This window comes from Cynoglossus semilaevis, chromosome 13, assembly GCF_000523025.1.
Source record: "Cynoglossus semilaevis isolate Cse_v1.0 chromosome 13, Cse_v1.0, whole genome shotgun sequence".
Classification (NCBI taxonomy): Eukaryota; Metazoa; Chordata; class Actinopteri; order Pleuronectiformes; family Cynoglossidae; genus Cynoglossus; species Cynoglossus semilaevis.
In genome coordinates, this window is record NC_024319.1 from 20,709,429 (window position 1) to 20,736,726 (window position 27,298).

General features: G+C 38.2%; 2 protein-coding genes and 1 long non-coding RNA gene across 4 annotated transcripts in view; 2 read left to right on the forward strand and 1 right to left on the reverse strand.

The window, feature by feature from the left end:
- Positions 1–10,627, forward strand: part of paqr6 (progestin and adipoQ receptor family member VI) — a 17,407-nt gene extending 6,780 nt beyond the window's left edge. For both annotated transcript variants that reach the window (XM_008324178.3, XM_008324179.3), the window contains exons 2-8: positions 3,021–3,292; positions 3,425–3,552; positions 3,790–3,995; positions 4,342–4,468; positions 4,741–4,837; positions 5,156–5,300; positions 6,513–10,627. In XM_008324178.3, coding sequence (XP_008322400.1) covers positions 3,021–3,292; positions 3,425–3,552; positions 3,790–3,995; positions 4,342–4,468; positions 4,741–4,837; positions 5,156–5,300; positions 6,513–6,802 — 1,265 coding nt within the window. In that variant the 3' untranslated portion in view covers positions 6,803–10,627. The remainder of the gene's footprint in view (positions 1–3,020; positions 3,293–3,424; positions 3,553–3,789; positions 3,996–4,341; positions 4,469–4,740; positions 4,838–5,155; positions 5,301–6,512) is intronic.
- A 1,395-nt stretch (positions 10,628–12,022) lies between these two features.
- On the forward strand, positions 12,023–27,292 carry LOC112487899 (uncharacterized). Its single transcript, XR_003051430.1, has 3 exons — positions 12,023–12,079; positions 15,767–15,877; positions 25,682–27,292. It is a non-coding gene; the product is annotated as an uncharacterized LOC112487899 (long non-coding RNA).
- ntrk1 (neurotrophic tyrosine kinase, receptor, type 1) overlaps positions 14,565–27,298 on the reverse strand; it is a 33,989-nt gene continuing 21,255 nt past the window's right edge. The window contains exons 12-17 of the mRNA XM_017037676.2: positions 25,662–25,817; positions 24,666–24,796; positions 23,206–23,378; positions 19,150–19,390; positions 18,657–18,815; positions 14,565–15,943 (exon numbers count right to left, since the gene is read on the reverse strand). Of these exons, the coding sequence (XP_016893165.1) occupies positions 15,758–15,943; positions 18,657–18,815; positions 19,150–19,390; positions 23,206–23,378; positions 24,666–24,796; positions 25,662–25,817 (1,046 nt within the window). The 3' untranslated portion in view covers positions 14,565–15,757. The remainder of the gene's footprint in view (positions 15,944–18,656; positions 18,816–19,149; positions 19,391–23,205; positions 23,379–24,665; positions 24,797–25,661; positions 25,818–27,298) is intronic.

Consider the following 27,298-nt stretch of genomic DNA (forward strand, 5'->3'; position numbering starts at 1 on the left):
TATCTATCTATCTATCTATCTGTCTGTCTATCTATCTATCTATCTATTTATCTATCTATCTATCTATCTGTCTGTCTATCTATCTATCTATCCATCCATCCGTCCATCCATCCGTCCATCCATCCATCTGGTGCCAAAGTAGAGTAACATAAACTTCAAGTAAGAGAGAACACTGTAGATCAGCACATTTTAAGATTTAAAGGTGCTCCTTAACTACAGTGCCACCTAGTGGGCTGTTGAAAACTTTCAGTTTTACCGTGTTGGCCTCTGAGGGCCACAGGACCCTCAGTTATGGTAGTGTTTCCCACCACTTATTGCTGGTGAAGTGTCAGAGTACAATCAGTCGGTCAAACCAGTACAGAGTTGAATGAGCCCCAGGTCGTGGCTTTGTACTGGAAAGGTTGTGCTGTTGTTAAATGTTAATGTGGCTCTGCTCTGTATCATCTGGTTTCTGTGCATGTTGCAAAATCTCAGTGGGTTTCCATCCTTTTCTTCCAGTCTTGGGGCGTGTCATGACTCACTCACTCCATCAAGTCAGCTGGGTGGTGGTGGTGGTGGTAAGAAGGAAAAAGTGTTCTGGGACTGTGTGTGGTTTAAGTGATGCTACAGTTATAGTGCTGTGGCATCACACGTGTGTTCACATGGGCCTGTTGGTAAATCAGTTTACAAAACAAAGTACAAGTATTCTTGTATTTCTCTGCCATAAGGTAGTTTTTACTTTTGATCGTGTGGTTTGAAACCATAACACCAGTTGTTGGACTAGAGATTAAATGGTTGAATTTTCACTGATTTGCTTGTTTGTGCAGATGTTGACTTACAGACCATGGGCTGAGCAGATGTTTGGCTCTGATCCAGATACTTGAAATAATATTGGACCTACATGTGTCTTGTATCTTCAGTTCATATAACTGGATTTGTGTATAAAATGAATAAAAATATCCAGTTACCGGAGAGAAATGGATTTGGTATTCAGTACCCAACACATTCTGGAGTATTTAGGGATGCATCCACTACAGCCTACATGTCCAGATGACAGTTTGACCAATGTTCTGTGACTGCGTTTGCCTGCACATGTGATCTGGAATGAGGAAAAATGTCATTAACTGTGTAACTTTTTTGCGCTGAAATTACAATGACAACCAGCTACAAGCCATAAATGGAGACACAGACAGTGTTTTGTGAGGACATTGTTCCATATATATTTTTCCTGCATAACAGAAACCATAATATTTCAGTTGGTCACAGTAAGTTGTTAGCAGTCCTTAATATACGTACTCAAACAATAATACTACTGTAAACATTTTTTTTTCTACCAGTAGATTATGTCAGCACGTATTCCCTATTATCTACTTCCATAGTGTAGTGGTAAGCACACCTGCCTAAGAAGTAGAGAGTCCTGGGTTTGATTCCCAGAGAAACCACAACTCACTTGTCAATGTTCTCAAACCAGGAACAAAGTGGCATTTGTACCACTGTGCACGCATGTTACCATCCTGTGCACGATCCTCATGGTCTGAGAGTGTGTGTATATATATATGTGTGTGTGTGTGTGTGTGTGTGTAAAAGGTGCCTCATTTCCCTCCAGAGCAGTGTCATCCCCCCGAACGCTGCAGGCTCAGATAAACCACAAAGCCCACTCTGTTACAGTGAACAGGCCACCGCCACCCCCTCCCGCTGCAGTAAGTAGCCGTGGCCTCTTGTTGTTCCTACACTAACAAAGAGGAGCCTCTTGAAGGTATGAGCTGTAAAAACAAGAGGCAATTCCTAGAAATCCTACGTCCAGGCGAGACTGAGCTGTGAAGAAAACAGACAGAGGTGTGTCTCTTTATTTCTGAACATTAACAGGCTGAAAGTGATTCTGAGCTCACATGACCACAACAACAATGTATGAGAACAACAGGAGCTTATCGACGGCTGGTTTTCTTCACCTAGTTTCCCATTAAGTTACAAACATTAGGACGGCTGATTAAATCTGACCCTGCTTACACTGAGTTTCACGGTCAGCGAGTGAGGACAGAGGAGGTCAAGTTAACTCGTGACAGTGTTTATGTTTTGGCCTCTATAAACGTAACAACACACAAAAAAATCAAGCCATTATTATGAACATTCTTAAAAGGAAACCATTCTGTCAGATATTTGCTGCCATTTGTAATATATATTTATATATATATATATAAACAAAGAAAGGTAGAGCGCCCTCTGTCTGATCATTCTGTAACAACATTACATTTAAAAGTTACCTTTTATCTTTGTTCCCTCCTAATTGTAAACAGATATTGAAGGGATAGAGCTTCTGTTTTAGAAACCACAGGGATTACATAAGTAAACACAGACTGGTAATTAGGAATTTAAATATTTATACCCTTCTTCTACAGCTTAGGATTCCAATTTTAAAGTTATAATGATTGATAAACCCACAGGTTTAGTCACGGACACGGTTGTTTGACTCTACGTCGACTAGAGATGGAAACCTTTTATGAAATCTGATCCGTTTAACGTGTTGTTATCACAGTCAGTGACAGAGACAGAAATTCTTCACATTTATATCTGGGTCTGTCGCAAGAGCAGCAACAAGAGGAGATTGTTCTCCGTGTCATCTCCAGTCAGCAAAAAAGAACAAAACACAATGGCGTCCGACAGAGAGAACGGTTTTCTAGATAAGTATGTCGAACTTTCTCATAGAGCTTTTGGTTTAACAAAACCGGTGACAGATGTATCAGATTTGTTGAGTTATATTTTGTGTATTCTCTGGAAATTATTTATAATGCAATTAGTTGGAAGAGTCAAAAATAAAAACAGATGTTGATCCCAATTAATCCCAATTAATCATGATTAATCATGTTTGGATTGTAAATGAGATGGCAGAATGACATTAAACCAAACCCGATGAAGGTTTATATAAACCATTGGCTCAGAGTTCAAATCAAACCTCAGAAAACCACTTGTAGTATCAAAAACATTGCTCTTTCTTTTTCTTTTTTGACCACCTCTGATTCTCCGTGGTCTCTGTCTCCCTCCAGTGTTTCCAGTATGGCGGGGAATCGGGCTCAGTGGTGGTGTGGCAGCTGGGTGGAGCCAAAGCTGGGGGCGCTGCCTACGATTGGAGCCCAACAGCCCGGGACAAGGCGCCCCGATCCCGGCCTACGACTACCCAGTCTGGCTGGTTCTGTGTCGTGGGGGGCGTGCTCGTCTAGAAGAGGTTTGTCAGAGAGGGAGGGGGGCCATCAGACTGCCCACTGAACTGCTTCGACTCAAACTCCCCCAGCTCTACGAAAACTACCAGGTCCCGAAGGTAAGAATGGGTTGGATCATTGTTTATGGTTGTTTATTGTTTATTTGCCAACGGTAAACACTGAATGATTACAAAATAATATGTTGTCATTTATGGACAATGTAACAGTGTGATTGTTCTCTGGATCCTCAGGTGTTTAGAGAAGACGGCATCATGTCTGGATACCGTCATCCACGGAGCTCAGCGCGAGACTGCGTCCTCAGCAGCTTCTCCATGAACAACGAAACCATGAACATCTGGACACACTTCCTACCAACATGGTAACCAATCAAAATCTTCTTTGATGTTTGAGTCAGTGTGCCCCTAGTGGTGGAAAAACAAGGCCTGCAGAGAACAAACAAGAAGTGAAATAGAGCAGCTTTGTCTTTCTGTTGTAAAAACAGGAAAGATGAAGCAGAGAAGCAGGACTGAAATGAAAATCTTTGTTTTCATTTGGATTCTGACAAAATTCCCTGACAAAATAATACAACAGTCCATGATGTGTTTTTTCTCCTCAGGTATTTTCTGTGGCGTTTTTGTGCCCTGTCATGGTCGATGAACTTCCTGACCGACAGCTACACCTGGCCCCTGCTGGTCTACATGGTGCTCATCTGCATTTACCCCTTTACCTCCAGTTGTGCTCACACCTTCAGCACCATGTCACCAGAGTCCCGTCACATCTGTTACTTCTTTGATTACGGAGCGCTCAGTCTCTACAGCCTCGGTACTTTAGCTGAACATTATTTACATAATCGACTAGCTTTATAAATTGTACTGTATTAATTAATAATGATCTAAAAATAACACTGAAAATCAGTTAAAACACTTTGGCTTTTATCACTGCCGTAGTTTAGGATATATTCTGTCTTTTAATTCTAAACGAATCGGTATGCTTTCTTAAATTAACCTACGAAGAAAATTAGTTGTTTCAACGTTGGCACCCTCTAGTGGTCATCGTGAAAGTCAATTCCCAGAATTGGGCGATTCATAAAGCCGGTAAAACTCCAAGCTAGAAAGACAGAAACGAACTGACCTCTGCATATTTGAATCATTTTTTTGTTTGTTTACAGGTTGTGCCATCAGTTATGGACATTATGTGATACCAGACTGTTGGGTCAACACTTTCCTCCACCAACATTTTGTGCCCATAGCTGTTGGAAACACAATATTCTGCACCAGTTTGTCCTGTTATTCCAGGTAATTACATATTATTCTGTAGACTCCCTGCAAGTTTGTCCTGCAGCATCCAGAAGAAAGTCAAATGTATTCTATGCCTATTCAAGAGAGGAGGCAAAATAGAATTGTTTAACATTAATATATTTCCAACAATTAAATACCATCACGCTTTAATCGTTGTAAATATAATTATGAAACAGGTAAACATGTTTCAGTTGGATGAGTATACTAGCGATAACCCATAATGGTGTTGCACCAACACGTCTTCACAGTCCGTCTTCTTGCCTTCTCAGGTTCCTGGAGCTTCAGTTCCCACAGAGGAGTAAAGTCTTGAGGACAGGAGCATTTATCGTCCCTTTTATATTTGACACGGTGCCTCTGTTTTACAGGGTGAGAGAATCTGAATCTTCCTTTTTCAGTCGGTTAGCACTTAGGAAGTTCAGCTCTGAGAAATCCTGACTGAGGATCAGTAGATGAAAAGATAGATTGAACTCTAAAGGACAACGACACCAGTTACAGTCAGACTGACCCTCAGACACATATGTATTCAATGGGGTCCTGGGTTGGAGCCCTAGTGGAACCACATACTTTATCCTGTATATGTAAATGAGTAAATGGACAAAAAACAGCCATATTTACATCTTTGTAGAATGCCTGAACACTGTGTCTTTTAAAACCTCCTGATGAAAGCAGTGTCTCTCGCTGTAGATCCTCCTGTGTGTTGGAGGAAACTGCAGTTCCAGCGGAGCCTTGTCCAGTCACTGTTATCACCTCCTTTTTGCCTTCCTCACCTGTTTCCTGTTTACGGCGCACCTCCCAGAGAGACTGGCCCCCGGCAGATTCGACTACATCGGTGAGTCACGTCCACGGGGACGGAGCTATAGTTTCACACTGGTCCATTTTTACGACCCATTGAAATGTTGTGATGTTACTATGGTGTCTTGTTATTAATAGGACTTGTATTTCAAAAAAAGTAACACCTTCATTATTCCCATCATTCTAGGTGCCCTTAGTTAAATGTGTTTGGATTATTAATCAAAACAACAATTCATAAACACTTTTCTGGTCTCTGTGTAAAAGGGAACAATTTCACTCACTTATATAATTTAGAATGCGAAAACAAGAAAATAAAAATTTAATTTCTAAAAATAAAAATGAATCTAAAGTAACTGTCATAATCTTAAAATATTTTTATTGCTTTAATAATTACTGTCTTTTATTGTCATTTATTACCTTTTCTGCATTTGTCAATGAAAACTGTTCACACATTTATATAAAAGTAATTAGTAAAGCTATAATCCTCCTTTTTCAATATGATTCAAAATTAAATGAGTTTTTAAAAATATGAACCATTCATGTATCACAGTCCAAACATAAAGATAATATAATACAATACAGTATATAAGATGATCTATAACTGCTTTTATAATGTAATTTAATATAGTTTGATTATCTCTTCAAAAAGTCTTAAAAAATAAAACTTTCTCAAATATGAATGAAAATACACTAATGTCCTTAAAAACACATAGCTGTCCTTTTTATGGTAAAAATTCAGTAGAGTCTCTTTGTTGTGTTTGTTCTCTGCTCTTCCCTGCTGTTTACAGAACAATGGCTCTACATTACCCCTGATGTTGGATGTGATAGTTGATTTTAACTTATACTGGAATGTTCTGGCAGTATCTCCGATCATTGTCTCCTTCAGGTTTATTTTGGCTCAAGTTAGCATAGGTTTTTTTTTTTTTTTTATGTATATACTGACTTGGTTCTAATGTCCACAGTGTGTGGACAAAGAATCTTGTCGATCAATTTTGATCTATTTAATTTGTTATTAATATATTTTAATTTTTTGCATAAAAAAATTATTTTACGAATGTACAGTAATAATTTAAAGTATTTGAGCAGATTCCAAGATGTGAAATGTCTCCCTCTAGTGGACCTTATTGTTGATTAATCGTGAGAAGAACTTTTTGGTAACACTAATTTTGGTAACTCCGGATCCAACAGTATTTTAACACTTCTACTAATCAACCTTTAATACACGTTTGTTCTCATCCTCCTCTGACAGGCCACAGTCACCAGCTGTTTCACGTCAGTGCTGTGGTGGGCACACACTTCCAGATGGAGGGCGTGATCGCAGACATGATGACCCGCAGGAAGTGGCTACTGACTCATGGAGCGGCACCGTCTTTCCTGGGCACTGTCGGCGTCCTGGTCCTCAGCTTCGTCCTCAACCTGGGCATCATCGGCGTCTTCAGTGCCCCACTCCTGTGGAAGCCCTGGCACAGCGCCCCCCAGCAACACACGGCAGCTACTGCAACAGCACCAGCAACAGCACGTGAGCTCAAGGAGCAGTGAGGAGTTGTTTTTCCCAACAGAGACAAAAATAGTTTCCATAAGAAAGGTATGGAAAGTGTGTGTATGCGTGTGTCAGCAGTGGCTGTTGGAGATAAACATTGACAGTTGATCCGTCGGTGACTGGTTCACACACAACACTGATGTTTTTCTAACAAAGTGACAGCAGTGACGTTAATGACTGGGTTGAATGAGAAGCTGAGGACCCACAGGTGTTCACTGAAGCCTTCTCCATTCTATTAAGGTGGCATTGAAGTGAGAGTTCACCATGTTGTGGAGGTTATAGTGAGACACTGGTACTGGTGGTATGTGGTATTACTGCTGTGTGCTACATGGAGGTGGTACACAGTGCATTCTGGGACTGTTTGAGCTGAAACTAATTGACAGTGACTGGAAACCAAATTAATAAATAAAAATACCACTACTTCAAACCTGCCGTAGTAACCTGGTGCAGAGGAGACAGAAGTTGACAAAGCAACATTCGTTTTCCTACACTGAAAAACTCCTAATACTTATATATGAAGAGATCCAAAAAGTATGTCTAGATCAGTGGTTCTTAATTAATTTCTATCATGCCCCCCCCTTGTGGACAGAAATGTGTTCACACCCTCCTGACCCACATCCCTGCAAATTGAAATACTGACGAGAACCTGACAACATGTATATTTCAATCTGTACAAACCACTGTATGAGTTGCTGCCACCTGGTGACTGGAGGCTTGTTATCATTCAAGCGTTACAGCAGAGGGGCCCGCCCCACTGTTTGAGAAGTACTGGTCTAGATGCAGTACTGGGTCCCCGAGACATTTATACAAAACTATCCACTTGAACTTAAAGAATCCAAACCATTTCTACAAAACTGAGGCTCTTATCTTACCATAGTTTCCAAACAATATCTAACTCTGGTCGTACCCACAGCCCAAGTACATCCACCTCTATTCAACACACATGTACTGTAAGTACCTCAAAGTCTACTCTGAAATTTCCATACCCTCTCTTTAATCTCTTCAGTGTGCAATGCTAAAAATACACTACACATTTCTGTTAATATTTAATGCTCCCTGGTGTGTAGAGGAGACGAAAAAAAGACTCTGGGTTGAAGGAAGCTGTCGTTAGCCAACTCATGGTTGACTCGGTGTAAATGTGTGTCACCGTGATCTAAAACTGGAAGAGTTCACAGTGGCAGGGCGGCTGTTTTTAAGTGTCAAATATGGGGTGTCCGTCGGCGTCCTGTAGTTCAGCTGCACCTATTAGAATGCAGATTGGCCGACGGAGCTCTTGTACTGTTCATACGTATCTATTGATTGTGCTCAGCACTGACTGGAATTGATTTGCGGGCCAGAGCAATTCTCTCTCTCTCTCTCTTTCTCTCTCTTTCTCTTTCTCTCTGTCTCTCTCTGTCTCTGATTGCCTGCCTAATTATGAAACTCAGTTTTCCCCCCACAGGAAGGAGGAGGGACTGTTACAGTCAGGTGATGATTAAAAGGCCTCTCGATTTAAAAAAAAAAAAAAAAAAAAAAAAATATATATATATATATATATAATACATATATATACTGTATATATTTGACTCCTAGTTTCCATGGTAGCCTTACAGAGCCTTACAAACTTGACTTTTTATTCCTGATTAATGGTGTTAAATTAAAGACGGTCTGTGTTTGTATTATGTTCATATGTTCCAGCACTTATCTGAGTTTATAAAAATATAATCCAAAATTAACACTCTTAATGTTTTCTATGATGTCCTGGTCCCATTTGAACTGCTGCTGCTGTTTACATTTACCACTGTAATAACGTCTGTACTGCATATTTATTTATGGACTGTTATTGTATTTATGACTTATTTGGTGCAGAAAAGAGTGGGATGATGTTTTTCTCCTTTTTTTTAACTTCAAGTCAATTTACTTTGGGCATTCATTGGCCAATAAGTAAAGATAAAACACATGTACGACAAAATATTAACCTTTTCTTTTATATCGACGTAAGACAGCAAAACAAAAAATCAAATTAGCTAATTACTAAAAAAAAGAAAAAAACCCAAACCCTGAGATCTCAATGATGAAAAGGTTTCACCGTTGAAGGATTTCTATAAATATTAACAATCTCAAATATTTAGAAAGTGAACATTTATTCCTCCACAGTTAATAAACTGTCTCAGGTACAGCTACACAAGTTGGGAAATAATGTTTCCTTTTATTAAAAGTTAAACTAAAACAAATGACACCTGATGTGTAAATATTGTATTGTCAGAGTTGTGTATTAACAACATTTATTTAAGTATATTAATAATAATAATAGTGTTGATGATGTGGTCAAATACTTTCTTGACTTTTCATCAACAACTCTTTTCACTTCTTTTCCATGTGAGCCTAATTCTTGTCAGTTACATATCAGCCTTGTTAAACCACTGGTGTTAAACAACACACACACACACACACACACACACACACACACATCTCATCTCTAACTGTTTCGACTTTAACCAAACCGTGCGTAAAAAGCTGTGTTAAAGTAAAACAAAAAACCACACACACACACACACCGCGTCTAACACACACACAGTGACACACTGTTGTTGTTGTTGTAAAGGTAGGGTTTGTAAAGAGATGGTAAAGTGTACGTGGTGTAATGGGACTGAGGTTTGTTCAGGTCCACGGTGGACGCTGAGGAGGAAGGCTGCACACTGGGAGAACGTCTGAAATGACACACACACACACACACACACACACACACATAAACTGTATAAGTGTTAGACCACCATTAGATTAGGACGGACATCAAAGCAGCAGGAAAAAAAATGAAATATGAACATGAAAAAAAAACTCTTCTCAGTTTTGTTTTCTCAGTAAAACTGCATTTTTAATAAATGTATTTAAATTTACTCTTTATTTCAGTGACAGTGAAAAACTCTGGATTAAAATTCATCTCATTTCAGAAAAAAAAAACCATCTTAGTGTATAATTTGTAAAAAATGGTTGCTGTCTTTTTATTTTCAATGTCATTGAAGACAAAGACAAACGGTTGAACTGAGAAAGAGAAAGTGTTGACGCCATAACAGAAGCATTAAACAGATCTGATGTTGGCCTCAGACTGTGACCACACAGACCATTAGATCAGGACACTGTGCCACATGTCCTCAGTGTTTACAGGACTTAACGTCTACATATGGAGCCCACAGAGCAGAGCTGGGTTCACCACCTCTCATCTTGTTTCTCCTCACTCCTGCCGCGTCTCCATCGACCCCCCCTCCCCCTCCGCCTCCCCCCACTCTCATCATCTTACAGCTTTCCTCTCCCGACCCTGTTGATTCTTGGAATCGCATCATTTCTGGCCTCTGCTGCGGTTCACGTGTATCGACCCGCAGCAGTTTGGAAAACCACCGGGTTATTTTTGATAGAAGTTTTTTTGTCATCTCACTCTGTCATGTGCCTTTTTGAGCTTCATTTTCTACCAATTAGAAGACGGAACGCGTGTGTTGTTGCTGCTTTTCTCGTCAGACGTTCCAACAATTCAGGCTGTAATTATCAAGAAAATTGCACTTAATAAAAAAAAATCTCTCCTTGTCTTTAAAAAAACAAACGACAATGTGTTGAAAGATATTTGATCAGGTGAAATGAAAAGCCAAGCGAGGAAGCATTTGATACAACGTTAGCTTTTATGTATTTTGCAAAGACAGGAAAATGAATGGGTTTCTGTTGCCTCGTCAGTTTCATGTCTGTAATTAATGACAGCTGTTCTTGAAGTCTGTAAATAATGCCCTCTCTGGGTAAAATGTGTCTTTGTAACTTTGTTCTACTAGGCTTCTGTAATAAATTAACTTTTTAACTGTCTTTGAATTTCATTTATTAGGATTTTTAATTATTGATTTTTTTAAATTAACAGTACATACATACTATTTATGTTATAGAATATGAAGTAATAATGTTATATTTAAATGGCATTGCTCTGGGATTTTCAGTGTGAATTGATAATTATACAAGGTTTCTACATTAGATTAATCTTTATAATTATAATTTGCATTTTAATCTGTCGTAAAGTTTGAAAATGTATAAAAATAAACAATATAGATAAAATTGCTATTTCATGTGTTGAGTATCTGGAATGCTAATTGTGAACCATAATGATAATAATAATAATGTTAATAATAATATTAACCTAGCTGGACGATTTTGAGTAACATAAAACATTTTTTTAATCAAATGTAATGTGAATCTTTGTTCAGAGAAATCAAGTTAAAATGGATGAACTTCCCTAAAATGTTTTTTTTTTAATATTTTGCAATTTGTTTTCACTTCAGCAGCAAGTAACATATGACAGAAATGTTGCCCTAAAATAACAAAAGGTATCAAACGTTGATAAAAAGTGTATAATAAACAATAAAATCTAAACTACATATTTACGTAAAATTAAAAAAATAAAAAAATAAGAAGAATGACCACGTTTGGCAGTTTTGTATTTGTATTTTATTTATTTATTTATTTTTACCATGGCCTGTATCAGCAGTGTTCACATATGAGCGGTAGAGGGCAGAGTAGCACAGCAAGACTGTCCCACCGAAGCCCTGGTTTTACCTTAAGAAATCTTTTAAGTTTGAATCCTGAATAATCACTTTGATACATGCTTGTAGGTAAATTTGTATTTGTTAACGGCAAACGAGTGCATTTTTATTCAAGTAAAATAAAACGCATGTTTTCCTGACTTCTAAGCACAATTAATCAGGAACACTGTGCAATTTTATTTAAAAAAAAAAAAAGATTTAATAAGAGTAAATGTGTGTGGTTTTTGATCAGTTGTTGATGTGACAAAAATGTTTTTCTTGATTATTAACATAAGAAATCAAAGCTACATATTTTAATACCAATTATTGTATTTTCTTTTTATTTTTGGGGCTTTTTTGTAATTTTTTCTATTGTAGTATCAAAGTATCAAATTAAATGGTCTAAGAAATTAATTATCTTCTTCATTTCAAGCATAAAAAGGCTAAAGCTACATATTTTTTAAAATGTATTTTCTGAGTTCTAAATATTAAAAAACTCATAGCTACATATTTTAGGTTAAATAGTGCTTTTTTCCCCTCAAAAAACGTTAGTACAGTACAGGGTTGCTGTGGCTGTAGGTTTTTGTGTCAACCTATCCAGAGATCACTGACTGACCAATCAGCTGTCTGAAGACTCAGATCAGTTGATTAATTAAGCCAAGTCAGGTGTGCTGCTGATTGGTTGAACAAACACCTGCAGCCACAGTGGCCCTCTGAGGAAGAGTTTGTCCGAGCCCTGCTAAAGTAAGTCACTGTTAATTAATGTTTGATGGAACAAAAATGTTTTCCTGAATTTAAAAGATGAGAAGGGGCTACTTTTTTTAAAAACTATTTTTGTTTTTTTATCCACTATCAAGTACTATAGATTTAAATTAGTTTTTTTTGTTAAGGATGTACATTTAAATGCACTGAAATACAATACTTATAAAAACATAGTTAGGTAAATGTAAAATTACAGTTTTTAATAAACACTTTTAAAAAGTATGAGAACAAAAACTACAGTAATGTGAGTAAATTCATTACTTTCAACCTCTTTTTAGATCTTTCTAAAACTTCTTCCAGTCTTTTAGATTATAGATAAAAGAAAAAATAAAATAAAAGAATGCAATAAAATCCCAAAAATGTATTTTGTAAATAGTTTAGTAGCACAAGTCTTCATGTTTTTCCACAAAAGACAAAGTATTTTGGCCAACTTCAACCAAGGTCTATATCTTAGGATTTTACCACCATAATTGTCTGTGAACAGATGGGAATCCTGAATGGACAACATTTTCCCAGAAAATGTGTAAAATCAATACCATGAAGATAATGAAAGCATCGGAGGAGAATCAGTAAACTTCTAATATCGTCAGAGCTTTAAACTGAAACACTTTAATCTACAGCTGTCCTTACATTAGTAACACAAAGTCTGCGTGTCTAACAAGAGTGAAGTGTCAGAGCAAGATACAATAATCCACAAGTTTCACCCCTGTCTCCTCCACCCCGCTACAGCGGAGAGACAAAGAGAGAGAGAGGGGAGGAGAGAGAGATGATAGCATTACTCACAATCCATTACCACTCCCTGGAGACGGTCTGCATACACACAGATGGAGGGAGGAGAAGGTGATGATGGTGAACGTGTGAGATACAAGGAGAGAGAGAGAGAGAGAGAGAGAGAGAGAGGGTTGCTTTGGGTTTTTCATGGTGTTTGTTTGCTGGAGAGTCTGTGGTGAAGCAATATGAAACTCAATTAGCCCTTTTTTTTTTTTTTTTTTTTTTTTTTTTTTTTACAATAAGCATCTGCTCAGGCTCCTGTAGAGACGTCACAGGCTGATGACTCGTTTGGTTCAAATGAATAAATGTTGTTTTTTGTTGACCTGTAACTTTAAACACACATGGTGTCCAGAGGTTTATTAGGTCTGGGTTGGTATTTGCCCTTGAAAGTCTTATTATGTGGCCTTTAATGCCTCCATAAAATGTAAAAGCAAAATGACTAAAGTCTGAGGCCTAAGGACTAAGGTCGTAATTTTTTTTTTCTTCGTCTCTTTTGGAAGAAATACAGAAAAGTGTTTTCTTCATGTTGTCAAAAAGTAACCAGCTAAGCTAAGGAGCTAACGGTTTGCTGGATAAGTTTTATTAAAACAAAGATATTCCACAATATGACAAAAAAAAAAATTGAAATTTAGACCACAAATATACAGCTGTTAGTATGGGAAAACACTAGCTTAGCACTAGTTAGCGTTGAAAATTTAAGAACTTTTTGTTAGACGCAAGCTCAGCTACTCAACTCAAGCTAACTCCAGTCACGGAGACAAGAACGTAACCAAATGTACAGGCAGATGAGTGTGGTAAAAGTTTAACACTTTAACACTGGAAAATCTTTAAAAACATCCTGTAGTGCTGCCAGAAAGAAGTACATTGTTGGAACAGCCACTCACACGATAAGGCAGGAGTTTACCTTTTAGCTCAGAGGCTAAAGCTAAATGACTAAACCACTTTTCCACAAATCAGGTTTGTTTTATTAATTTTTTTGAGGGGAAGGATATACAAAGTCCAGGAATAATAATACGCACAGGTACATATACATTTCTATATATATTTGGTCAATGGTACAGGTTATGTACAAACGGAATATTTACACCACAGATTTATACACTCCTGCTTTTTTTTTTTTTTTGTATTTTTTTCTTCTCCATACTGGTGCGGAGTCTCTGTTTCAGTGCCATCTGGACGTTCCATCTGGTTCCTTCTCAACCATCTCACTGTGTCACCGCTCCACCACACTGTCCCGCCACCACACGTTTCTCTGTAAGTCCTTACATTTGAAGGTTGCAACATTTACCCTCAGAAGAAGTCAAGACATTAGGGTTTTCCCCCCGACCGTCTGCAGCAGAGGGTGGATGTCGTGGGCAGGGCAGACTGGAAGTCTCCTGGCTGGTCATTAGCCACAACGTCCAGAAAAATGTTCAACAATAGCAAAAACTGTGACTGACAAATCTCAAAAATAATGATGTTTATCAATGTTAATACATCAGAGTTTTAAGTTTAATGGCTTTAATGGCAATACTGAGCAAAGAAAGTTGAGATTATCCCACGTTTAATGGCAATACTGAGCAAAGAAAGCAAAGAAAGTTGAGATTATCCCATGGTTTGGTCAAGGGTTTTATGCATAAATGTCAAAATCCTGCCTTTTGGAGACATTGGAGCAACTGTAAAGTTGAACTGAGTCCATAATGGGTTTTTTTTTTTTTTCAATTTATTTATGCTGTCAGGGCCATTAGGAATTTTTTCCTGGTCAGTTTGAGAGCTTTCTAAAAGTGGAAATTTAATTTATTATTGCAGGTAATTGTGTTGGGTAATTGTGCCGTATTTGCTGCAATTTTTTTTTTTGCTTTATCCTGAGATTTTATATATTTAAAAAAACAATTTCTGTTATTTTCTGCCATTAGTGAATTTTTTTTTCTTTCTTTGTACAGCTTTTAGCTGTAACAATGTTCTATTTTGCTTACATTTCCTTTCATTTGTATTCATGAACTGTGAGCCGAATTTGACTTTTTGTTTCTACTAACAGCAGCTAGGTTGGTGGAAAAATAGAGAAACATTAAAATAGTTTTTCATGAAATAATTGTGGAATATGTCTGAAATTCAAAAATGACCAAAACTGCCCCTCATGCATAATTTATACTAACGAAAAACAAGAAAAAAAATTCTACTCCCTGATTCAATATTTTTACATCACAGTACAGGATTTTTTTATAGTGCACTATATAAAAAATATAAAATATAGGGTCAACCGCAGGACTTTTTTTTATGTAACATACAAACACCCAAACAAACAAAAAAGGTGTAAACCGTCCAGTCCTTCTATTTACATCAATCTGAAACCTTTAAATAATCTTACATATGAAAACTATATTTTAGAAATCAGTTTCTGCTGTTCCCAAAATCTTTTTTTTAAATGTGAAGTGCATCTTCATTTAGTCTTTAATTACCTACATACAAATGATCCCTAATCTGTATAATCATCATCTCAGTGGAAGAGAAAACCAGAACATCCCCTCTGACCATGAAAAAAAAAACAACAAAAAAATCTGCAAGAACTTGAAACAATCACAATTTCAGACCAGTAGTTTTCTGACACTGCACATCAACAGTTGAACTTTTTTTTTCATGCACGTCCTTCAGCTCAGGCTCCTACATCACAATAACTTTGGTAAACATTTGACAGGTCCCAAAAATATTGGAAAAAAAAAAAGTTGAAATGTTCATACGGTTCACAGAACTGAAAAAAAAAAAGTCCAGGTGATCCTGATAGTTTTCAGCAGACTTTAAAGGAAACAGCTTCCTGTTTCAGCCGAAATGGAAGTGAAAGAGAATGTTTAAATTCCTTTTTATTCAAACATCCAACCTCCCTCTGACCTCCGGGGTTCCTTGTGTTTCCTCCTACCCCAGGATGTCCAGGTACACTGGTGGGTTCTTGACCAGGGTCAGCAGGCGGTTGTGGATGTCCTTGATGACCATCCTCTGCTGAGGTTCTCTCTGCCAGCAGCCCTGCATCAACAGGTAAACCTCTTTGGGGCATGTGCGCGGTCTCTCCAGTTCACGTCCCTGTGTGATGCATTCAATGGCCTGCATTGAAAATAACATGAAACTTTAGCTCTAATACCTGTGGGACAACTGTTCCAGTTGTTTTACTAGCTAACCTAGCTAAACATTTGCAGAAAAATAAATTGTTACGGTATCTAAAATACAAATTTACAAATAAAATCTAAATAATAGAAGACTCTAAAGAGATACATATTAGCTGATCCATTGGTAATGCCAGTATTGAATTTAAAAGTTAGCCAAGATGGCTAAGTAAAAGCAATAGTAAAGTTGACATTTAGCCAAAATTGAGGTCAGAATTAAAAAAACAAAACAAAAAACACTAAAACGTCAGCAAGCAGGTAATACATTTATAATTTTGTTTCTGTAAAATATTTAAATATTCTATTCTATCAGGGAATGTATTGAAATATTGACTGCGTCTAGTAGTGTCGACAGTCTATTGACAATGTTATTGTTGTATAAATCGTTAATTATCAGGGAATGTATTGAAATATTGACTATGTCTAGTAGTGTCGACAATCTATTGACAATGTTATTGTTGTATGATGTAATTTTCCCAAAAAAATCAAAAAAAATCCACTGTTCACCTGACTTGGCTTTAACAGGCATACAGCCTCTAAATCTCCCTGTCTTTGCTCCCTGGTGAGTAAATTAATCTACACAGTGTTGACATCGTAGGGAATCACGTCACCCAACCTTCCAACAAATGATGCTACACACGGCTCACATTTAGCCTCACATTTAACATCATTGATGGGATCATGTGACACCAGACTGGCTCTGAAGCTTCTTTGTGGATACTGATATTTGAGATTTAAATAGTACTGACTCAGATGAGTACTACACGCTCGTGAAGATGATAGTGTTTTCTTTTAGCTCTAAACATCAAGAGATATCCACACACTACGAGGGAAAGGACAGAAGTATTTTTAGGGTAAGGAGTTTGAAATTGAAATGAAGCTGTTATGCTTTCATGCCGTTTCACACAAAGTGTTTTAGCAAAGATTTTGCTTTTTTTCCTTCTTTCTTTAGCTAATTTTAGCTAATTTTATTTGTTAGTTGGCATTTATTGTTTTATTAGCAGTATATTTGGCAAATAAATGCTTATGTTGGTTTTCACGCATCTTATATACTTATTTACCTTTAACACTTTTAACTAAATTTTCTGCTTTCTTGGATTTGTTGTTGCCTTCCTAACTTAGAAAGAGAAATAAATATATATATATATATATATATCTAAACACCATCTTTATCTGTCTGCACTCATGAAGATAATAAAGAAAAATAAATAAATTAAACTAGAAACTAAATACACAGGGGAACGTCTGTGATGCTGTGGCTGATCAACAGACCTAACCACAGAAATCATCTCAATATAAAAACATTTCAAAGACCTCCTCTAATATTTAGGGTCTATTTTTATTTCAAAGCTGCGAGACTGAATAAAAGCATGACTTTGCTCAGAATAATGTTGTGAACGATCTGCGCCTTTTTTAAGAGGCGCACATTTGCCGACGTGTTGGCCAAACGTGAGTAAGTGCCATCCCTGACACTAATGGCTGCAGTGACAGATTGGGTTCACACGCTCTTTGAACGTCTTTGAATAAATCACTGTCGAGGATTAGAGACGAGTGAGGATTTCCCTACTCTGTTTGTTGAAGAGTTACCGACACGGTCTCTCCTCCTCCTCGTTAACCTTTGACTGATGCAGCGGACAGAAGAGGCTGTAATGCTCTTGTCCATCAGTGTCAGTGTTTTGGGGATGATTTATCTGCGTTGCTGTGTGTTTGGGCAACAGGATCGTTCAGCCTGTCCGTCATTGGCCCGAGACGGATTAGGATAACGAGGTTACAACTCATTGGCCCTCGGTAAAAATGAAAAACCAATGGGATTAGAATCGAGTGCCGAGGAAAAGCGATCTACCCCGGTCCTGAAAGCAGAGAGGGTTACGTGCTTTAATAGCAGGGCTGTGGTCACAGTGGAGTCCCACTTCTTGGTGCTCCAGCTAAAAAGGCCAGACTGAACTACCCCTAATTACTATCAACGTATTGATCAGCTTAAGAGCAGGGGCTTCGTAAAAAGTTTAGCTACTGAAACACAGTAGCATGTACAATTGTAATGAAAACACAAATAGCACAGCGGGAGAAAACTTTCTCATCCTCCCAATGAAGTGAAAAATACTTTCAGTACAGTGTTCTTTCCTCAATTCCTGCGACTACATCCTGTTGTGTTCAACTAAACAGACTCAGGTTTCACATTGAGTAAATCAGTTGTGAGTGAACTGAAACTAGAAGATGATTATATGTCATGTAAATGTAGTTTTTGTGACATTTTTGTTTGCAGCTGAACAGTGGGATTTTTTCAAAAGCAAATAGTGTACACTGGGTCGAAAAAAGGTTGTGAGACATTAGTCTGGATCAAAAAGTAATGGAAAAAAATGAAGGGAATAAACCCTAGTAGTTACATTTATCATTTTAATGCAATATTTTTCAATGTTTTTCCAGGCAAAGACAGCTTTTTTGGTTGTTGATATTCTGAAAAATACTTTTGTGGCTAGGTTTGTGTATATAGGCCAGAAATCCACGGAAACATCTTACCATTTTAAGCTGACTTGAAAATATTTTTTGGAACATCTTCCATTACTAAGTACTCTAACTACAGATACATTTTTGTTGAATATTGTAACAATGGTATAACGAACAAAATTCTATTTCAAATATTAATTCCACCTCACCTCACTGTTGGACAGCTGGTACCAGGGCTGTTTGCCATAGGTAAAGATTTCCCAGAGGACAACACCGAAACTCCAGATGTCACTCTCAGTGGTGAACTTCCTGTACATGATGCTCTCTGGGGGCATCCAGCGAATTGGCAGCATGGTGCGTCCACCAACCTGTGGACAAAGATACACACCTTTGAGAGCAGTGTTTGGAATGTGGGAAATGTCACTGATAAGATGGATGGATGGATGGATGGATGGATGGATAGATGGATGGATGGATGGATAGATGGATGGATGGATAGATAGATAGATGGATGGATGGATGGTTGGATGGATGGATAGATAGGTGGATGGATGGATGGATGGTAGATAGATAGAGATGAATAAATAACTGTTTATTGTATTCTATAGATGTTGTTATGTAAGGATCAAATGAGTTCAGTTTGTGTACAATAATTCCGTCTGTTTTTACTGCGGGGTCAGGAATTTCCTGTAATAGCGTTACCCTGTAGTAGTCCGTGCTGTAGATGTCCCTGGACATGCCAAAGTCTCCGATTTTCACCACCAGTCCTTCTCCCACCAGACAGTTGCGCGTTGCCAGATCCCTGTGGACAAAGTGCAGCGATGCCAGGTAGACCATGCCCGAGGCAATCTGTGCAGCAATCTGCAACATCTGAGGCAGAGTGAGCTGACCCAGAGGGGGCAACTTAGAATCTTCCAGGATCCGTGCGTCAGGACCATGAGCTCTGCACGACACAAGAAAATAAAGGCAGAGATTTTTAGGTTCAAAGCAGACATTCGCAGGCTAACAGCTAAAACCAGGAGGTGGGTTCAAAGATTGCACGACACAAGAAAATAAAGGCAGAGATTTTTAGGTTCAAAGCAGACATTCGCAGGCTAACAGCTAAAACCAGGAAGTGGGTTCAAAGATTAGAATAAAAAGAATAGCTGCAAGTAACGTAAAATTGTTAAAACATAGAAAAAAACCCCGAATTAAAATATTTACATTTCCTCTACAATTAAGACCAAATTAAGGCAGAACTGCGAAAAAAAAATTAGTTAATGCGATCAAAATCTCAAATACAATACTTAAAGTCAGAGCTTTATAAAAGCAGAAACGCATTTCTTAATCTTTGTTTCTCGTGTTTCCAGAAAAAACTAAATTCTTCCTCATTCCTAATCAATTACTATAATATAACTTATATTTAGATGCACGGCTCGTCCAGCTTTTAAAGTTAACTCAGCAAACAAAGATAACAAAGATATTGTGTAAGATAAGATATAAAAATATAAACAGAACCAGATTTTTGATGTTACCCATAAATTAATTTAACATAACATTAGCTCAGACTTACAAAAGCATTTTTTAAATGTACCAAAAAACAATTGTTACAAAATACTTTATGATTTTATCAAAGATCAACACATGTAAGAAATGTCTGAAACAGTAACATTAAAAAAATCCAAACTCTTCTAAAAATATATATTCCATTTATCTGCTATTACATTATATATGCTCTGTTAATGAGATTTTAACAGTTACTTTTCATTTTGAATTTAGCTATTATTTGTTAAATGTTTTATTTATTGGGAACTATATGTCTGTTGTGTAAGAAGATACATTTGCATTCGTAAAAGAAAAAACAGGCTCCACTCCATGTGATCTCCATCGGTCATCGGCCGCTCACATTAATCACAAACCGAGCTCGGCTTCTGAATGCAACGGTAACTATGGCATCAACCTCCACTGACCTGCGGGACAATTAACTCAGCAATGTCCGATCTGCAATCTGCAAGATTGAACATAGGAGAGCTCTCGAGAGCATGGCAGCCGCGGTCGACATGACCACCCCGTAATAAAGCCATTTAACAATGGCTGCTAATAGGAACCATAAGGCTCCTGATGTGGCCACAATTGATTTGCAATAATGCGATTCGGAGACGCAGAGGGCAGTGATCATAAACTCCCACTCTCACGTCTCTCCCTCACTGTAGAGCCAAATGAGCAGATCACAGATGATGTGTCTCCATCCGTCCTAATATCTCTCTCCTCCTTCACAAAGGAAGTTGTCTCCACCATATACAGTATTAGTTTAAAGGGGCAGGTGGCAGGGGTGGGAAAGCAGCTGCATTGTGGGAGCACACAGACGTTTCTCCCACTCTGTCTGCTGGAAATGTGATTTTCAGCTGTTTGGTGAGTACACAGTGTAAATCTGTGTGTCTTCACTCTCGGCCTCTGTCTCCCACGGTGGACGGCACCTGTCAGACAGCATGAACCACATCAGGCCAGAATTCATTATTATTACCATTCTAATACATGTTTGTTTTTTTTTGGTTTTTTTGCTGTGGTTCGGGTTGGTTTTCAACAAGTTCCAGGTACAGCTCTAAAAGCACGTGTGTCAAACTCAAGGCCCGTGGTCCAAATGCGGCATGCCAAGTCATTTTTTTTGGGCCCGCGGAAGATTAAAAAGTGTTTAATTGCCTTATAATAAATCAATTATAACTATTACACAGAGCAATTTACAATTTTTGAATAATAATTTGAATAAGTAACAATCAATTGCAGAAACATGTATTAATACGTTATGGAGTAGTTACTGCTATACATTGCAGTTACAGCCGGCCCTTAAAGGGGAACTGTGTGGCTGATGTTAAAATGAGTTTGGCTACCCTGTCTGAATATACAATGCCGAGTCTCAGATCCTGGCACAAAGAAAAAAAGTCTGGTTCTCGGATTTCCAACAGAAATTCATGTTTTTGGCTGTTTACCTGTTGTTAGATCAGTTAGAACAGTTTATTTTACCCTACTGCAATCACCTGTTTCTGATTCACTTTGTTCCAACAAACCTAAGAAAGTAGTTCCGTCTGACATGGCCGACTGATCATTCTTCAGTCTGCACAGTACATTCCAGTGAAGGACTACAGTGACTGTTTCCTGTTTGAACCATTTTAGACTAGCCTTAGCCTGATGTCTTGGTTAGGTCACATCTCTTGCACTTGGTATTAAAATGACATTGTCTTACCGACAGTAGTAATAACTTTGTAATCACCTATGGTTTGTGTTTGAGACCACAGTGGACTCCTTAGAAACCACCTCTGCAGACGCCTCTAAACTGTGCTGCTTTTGAATGAGCCTTTAAGTGCGCGAACGGAAATGTTGTCACTTTCTCCTGAAAACAATTTCATCGTTATTATGAACTAATTTGCTCCATAACTGTTCTGTAAATGTGACTAAGTCCAGAGGAAATGTATGGTGTGCTGTGACGGGTTATTTATAAAAATGCAGTTGATTGAAAATATGCAGTAGCTGATGTTGTTATGGGGAGTCGGAGTTAAAGTACGCATTCAAAAATATTCAAGTGAGTCACAATAATTCTGCTCACTTGAGCATTGAAGATGAAGACAAAAACCCAATAATTAATAAAATAATAAATAACAATAATTAATTGTAAAATATATGAAAGTCACAAATAAAGCTAATTTAATCAGAGGTCTAAGTTTTGAAATGAAGAGATGCTGCTTGAGTTTTAATTTTCTTTTTTTTTTTGCAATTTGTCAGGAAAACTGCTGAGATGTTACAAATGTTTAAATGTCACTACAGCCCTGTACAGAAATGTGAGGTTAAACCTGCACTAAATCCTACAGAAGGTCACTGACGTAGACAACAGAGCAGGATCCACACGATTCTATTTTCTTATGAATTTCTATTTTTATGAAGGTTGATATTTGTCTTTAACTGTAAAACTCTGAGTTTGGAGTTTAAACAATGTCTTTGTCATTGTCATTGTCTTTCCTTAATGACATTTTCTTAGTTTTTCCTTTTAGTTTTTCTCAGAATGTTCAACATTCACATTATTAAAATATATAACGATAGATTTTTATTTTTCCTGTGAGATTGATAATTACACTGGGCTTGAGGCTCAGTTGTGACGTGTGTCTTTCTGTCTCTCTGTTTTTCTGCTGTGTAATCAGCCTCACCTGTGTCCTGTGATCACCTGGTCGTTAGTCTCACTGGTGTCACCTGCTGACCTACAGGTATATATACCTCTCTCCACTCAGTCAGGTTGGGTCAGTGTGATTGTGGGGTGTTCATGTGATTTTTTTTTTCTGCATTTCTTGTCTTTTGTTCTGCGTTCTGGTTCATGTCTGTTTTGCTGTCGTTCCTGACTGCTTATGTATCCAGTGAGTTATTTGGATTTTGAATGAATTTTCTGCTCCTGATCCACATCTCTCTTGTGCTACATGTGGGTCCTGCCTCCTGACGTTACAAGACGTAACAATAGTGTCTGCATTCTCAATGAAATGGTTTTACTCAGACACCTGAACAGCCCAACCTGATGTTGATGATAGCTCCACCTCCGACTATAGTAGTTGTTGTGGATCAGAAAACAATCATTACAGAGGAGGACGGAATGAGGAAAAACTCAATTTTTTCATGATTTTCTATAATTAAGAAAAGAAACCCTTCAATTTAAAACAATTCACTTTGGTTTTTCAGAGATGATTGGCTATTAAAAAAAAATCAAAATTTGTTTCTATGAAGGGATAGTCCTCTACGTACCGCAGAAAGCGATTGAGATCGCCATGCCTCATGTATTCAAACACCATGGCCAGAGGTTCTCCATCTGTGCAGACACCATAGAACCGGACAATGTGCTGGTGCTGAAGGACGGTCAGCAGCTCTGCTTCCCTCTGGAAGTCCTGTCTGGTTGACTCGTTAGCGTCCTTCAGGGTCTGCAACCAGAGAATCGGGCATTTACATCTACATCGATGCAGTTATTAGCAGGTCGTGGGCCAATTAATTAGGTCTTTAAGACATCTTGGGTAAATAGACACAACAATGTACACAGTACAAACTAAATAAAAAAATAGCTTAAATTTCTTTTTTAACTATATATTCAATTTTTTTTTTAAACTTTGACTTGGCAAAAGTTAGAATAAAATAGCAAATATAAAACTGCCAAAAATTACAAAAAGATTAGTAAAGCCTTTGAGAAAATCAAAGCATTAGTCAGAGGATGTTTTAAAGTTTTAAAATGTAGCAAAATAGGTGAAATAAAAATAATAAATAAAAACAAAAGGCTATCAAAAAACTAGGTCAGAAACAACAGAAATTGTTTTTGTTTTTTTTTTAAATAAAATCGTATCCTTTGAAGTTCACCAAGAAAAGACATGAGACTACTGCAGGTTAACTAAAGCTGAATTTAAAGCCTCAACAGCCCTAAAACCCAGTGGTCAGTGTATTAAACCACTGTGTGGTCTGCATGTGTACAATCATCACTCGTCCTGCAGTGAAACAGAAGAATGCCTGATTGATGGCTGAATAAAGCCTCATCAAGCCATCTTTTTTTTAAATTTTTTTATTTATTAGCTGTGGTTTACATTAACCTGTTGAAACACGAGCTCTGTATTAAAACCACCTCTAACAAAGACATCTCTGCCGGTGAAACCACAGGATGTTGACTCACTGTGGAAGATTCTAGTGTGAGTGCTGCGCACGTACTCACTCAGGACATTTGTGTGATTGAGTTGGATTAAGTATTGGCATTTCTGTGGTTTATGTATACGTAGGATGAGGAGGAACTGGGGGCTCATTAAACGCTCGCTGTTTTTATATTGAAAGTTACTTCTTGTCTTAATGTGAGTTTTACTGCGCCCACAGCGTCAGTGTCTCATGTCTTTGTTTTGTGGGCGGAATTAGAAGAAAAGGACATTAATTATTATTCACCCAGCCATCCATCAATCTAGTGGTGAGAGGATCAGGCTTGTTGTCAAAAGGTTTGAATCCCACCTTGGCTGGCAGTGGTGTGTTTAGCACAGGGATGGGTTGATGGGTTAAATGCAGAGGCCAGATATCACTGTGTCTATATGAGTCTGTATGTACTATGAAAATCTGTGTATTTATACTATAGTTCTTTGTTAGTATAAAGGGGAGCGGAGAACGGGGGGGTTGTTCTGGACCCTTTTATATCCTTATTACCAATGGGCCAATCACAAACTGGGTTGGAAACAGATGCTAACCTTTATGGCCACTAGCATCTTGTCACTGTCTGGACTCAGGTTGGCGCACTCTGCCAGGTAGACCTTCCCGAACGCTCCCTCGCCCAGCTCCCACTTCAGCACAATGTCCTGTCGTTTGATGTGCTGGACACCTGGAGGAGAATCGCACGGAAGATTCACACTCGTCACATATCAGACACTGATTGATCGCTTCCTGTTGGTCTTAAACAAAGGAGACATCTTTACGATGCTAACTTTAATTTGTTGTTACGGCTCTTTGTCTTCAACCTGCTGTTTGTCAATTTCCTTCAAATGGCTGTGATTATGTTTCATTTTCTTAATTGCTACATAACAGAGAACAATACTTAGATCAAAACATAACTGTTTTCAAAGTACATTTTTTTATTGATGTTTGGTCCCCGTGTTTATGTTACTTTATTGATGTTTGGTCCCCGTGTTTATTGATTATTATTTATTTTTATTTATTGTTTTATACATTTGATGCTCTTTGTTCTTCTGATTCCACTGATCTTAGCTACAATGTTTAGATCATTAAGGCTTCGGTAAACAGTGGATTTGTTCGACCAATAAGGGAAATCAATTTCTCAGAGTTGCTACTAATTCCTTGACATTTTGTTTGTTACATTAAGACATTTTTGGCCTATGTTTGTATAATGTTTAAGACTTTTTCGCTGACAGTCCGTCAAAATGTATTTTTTAGAACATACTAAAAATGTATTGCTACAGGGTTTGCAAATACTAATGTGTTTATAGACACAACAAGTCCTTTGCCAAAGGCCTTGTCACTAAAGCTCTGAGGGAAATGCAGAGTCCAAAGACTGGAGTGAAAATACATAAAAGAGCAGATGATCAAAAGTTAGATTTTAAACACAAAATACTTCCTGAATACTTGGTCTTTATGATTCAAGGGCACCGAGGTGTTTCTGTGGAACATTTAGTAAAACCAGTCCCTGGTGTGAAGTCAAAACAACAATCAAATGCACCAAAATGACTCACACATGTCTTTGTCCTTGAAGATGCCACAGAAATACTGCGGATTCTCCACAAAGCTGGACAGACCGGAGTCTTCGTCCGATGAGGGTGGGCTGGAACCAAAGTTCATGAATCGAAGCGACACAGCCAGGTCGTCCTCCGTACCCAAAACTGATGATCCTAATGGAAGGGGCAGAGTGGTAAACAACAGCCCCAACAGATACACCGAGTCACCTAATCAGTCTCCTGCCATTTACATTGAAAAGAAGTAATTCTGAAGCCATTTTTCCCCTCATTCAAGGAGTCGCTGCTCTCCAACACCAACTTGGTTCCACATTTGTTGGTACCATGGTGACAGATGATGACAAACTCTAATAATCACCATCATCAGCCGTGCGGCAATCAAGCTGCATTGATGTGAAAAAATAGAGGCCATATAGGCAGCCTGAATGGTTAGCAACCCCTGACTACAGTGCATATTAAATGCCAAACAAGCAGGGTCCAAATTGTAAAACTCCACTCAGCAAGGCAAACCACAGAACCCCCAGAGTCCAACACGATAGAAAATGGAACAACAAAGAGAGCACAGAGGCGATGGAGGGAAGGAAACAGGGAGCAGGGTCCACTTAGGCAATCAGACCCACTTAGGCACTTTGGTAGTGAGAAGGCTAAGTGTGTGTGTGTGTGTGTGTGTGTGTGTGTTTTGGGAATGGAGCGTTGGGCTAGAGGTAGTTTCTCCAGCATCCATATATTCACCCACCCATCCATCAATCTTCTTTAATAACCCTTACCACATGGTGGTGGTGGCTGAGGCAGGTCGAACCACCATCTTGTAATTAAGGCACTTTAGCCCGACTGACATGTGCAGCTTTGGCTGGATGTGTGCACAGTAGTTCTACATCCGCAGGTAAATCACAGCTTAGCTGGTCTCCTCATCCGTTCACCTCTGTGAGACTGACAGGACCAGGTGTGAGCTAAAAGTACTGTATAATTTGGCAGGATTTCTGATTATGAGTCATTTGCGATTCTGCTCAGAAATGTGCTCCTAAAGAACACGTGGTTCTAAGACAAAGTACAAAGTACACGTTTTTGGTATTCACAGGTCATGGACTATAAAGCAGTGCAGGGTTGATTACAAACTGGGGATTCAAACTGAATCAGAAAGAACAGTATGACACTGAGCCAACGCTGAAAAATTGGTCAAAGCTGGCAACAAACACCGGCTGGTTTTGGCCCACGGGCCGTATGGTTGACCCTGATCGAGGACATAAAAGCATCAGAAGAGTCAACAACAGCAAGTTCCCAAAAAACAACACAAACGCAAGAGAGCACAATCAAATGTATAGCGTACAGCTGGCAAATGTAAATGAAGTCGTCGTCTGCATATAGTGTCATGTGACAGTCCATCTCCTCCAAACACCGACTAGTTCCAGTGCGAACGCCCTACGTCAGAATGATGGACTTACACAATACATTTATGGGAGATGGCGACATGACCACGAAACGCTGTAGGTTGAGGTCCATGTAAACCAAGGACCCCGTGTGTATAGTACATAAATATTAACCATTCGACCAATAGATTCTACAAAAACATGTATACAAGTATAAAAACAAACATAATTATATAGAAACATTTAGTAAATGTATATTTTTGTTTGAAG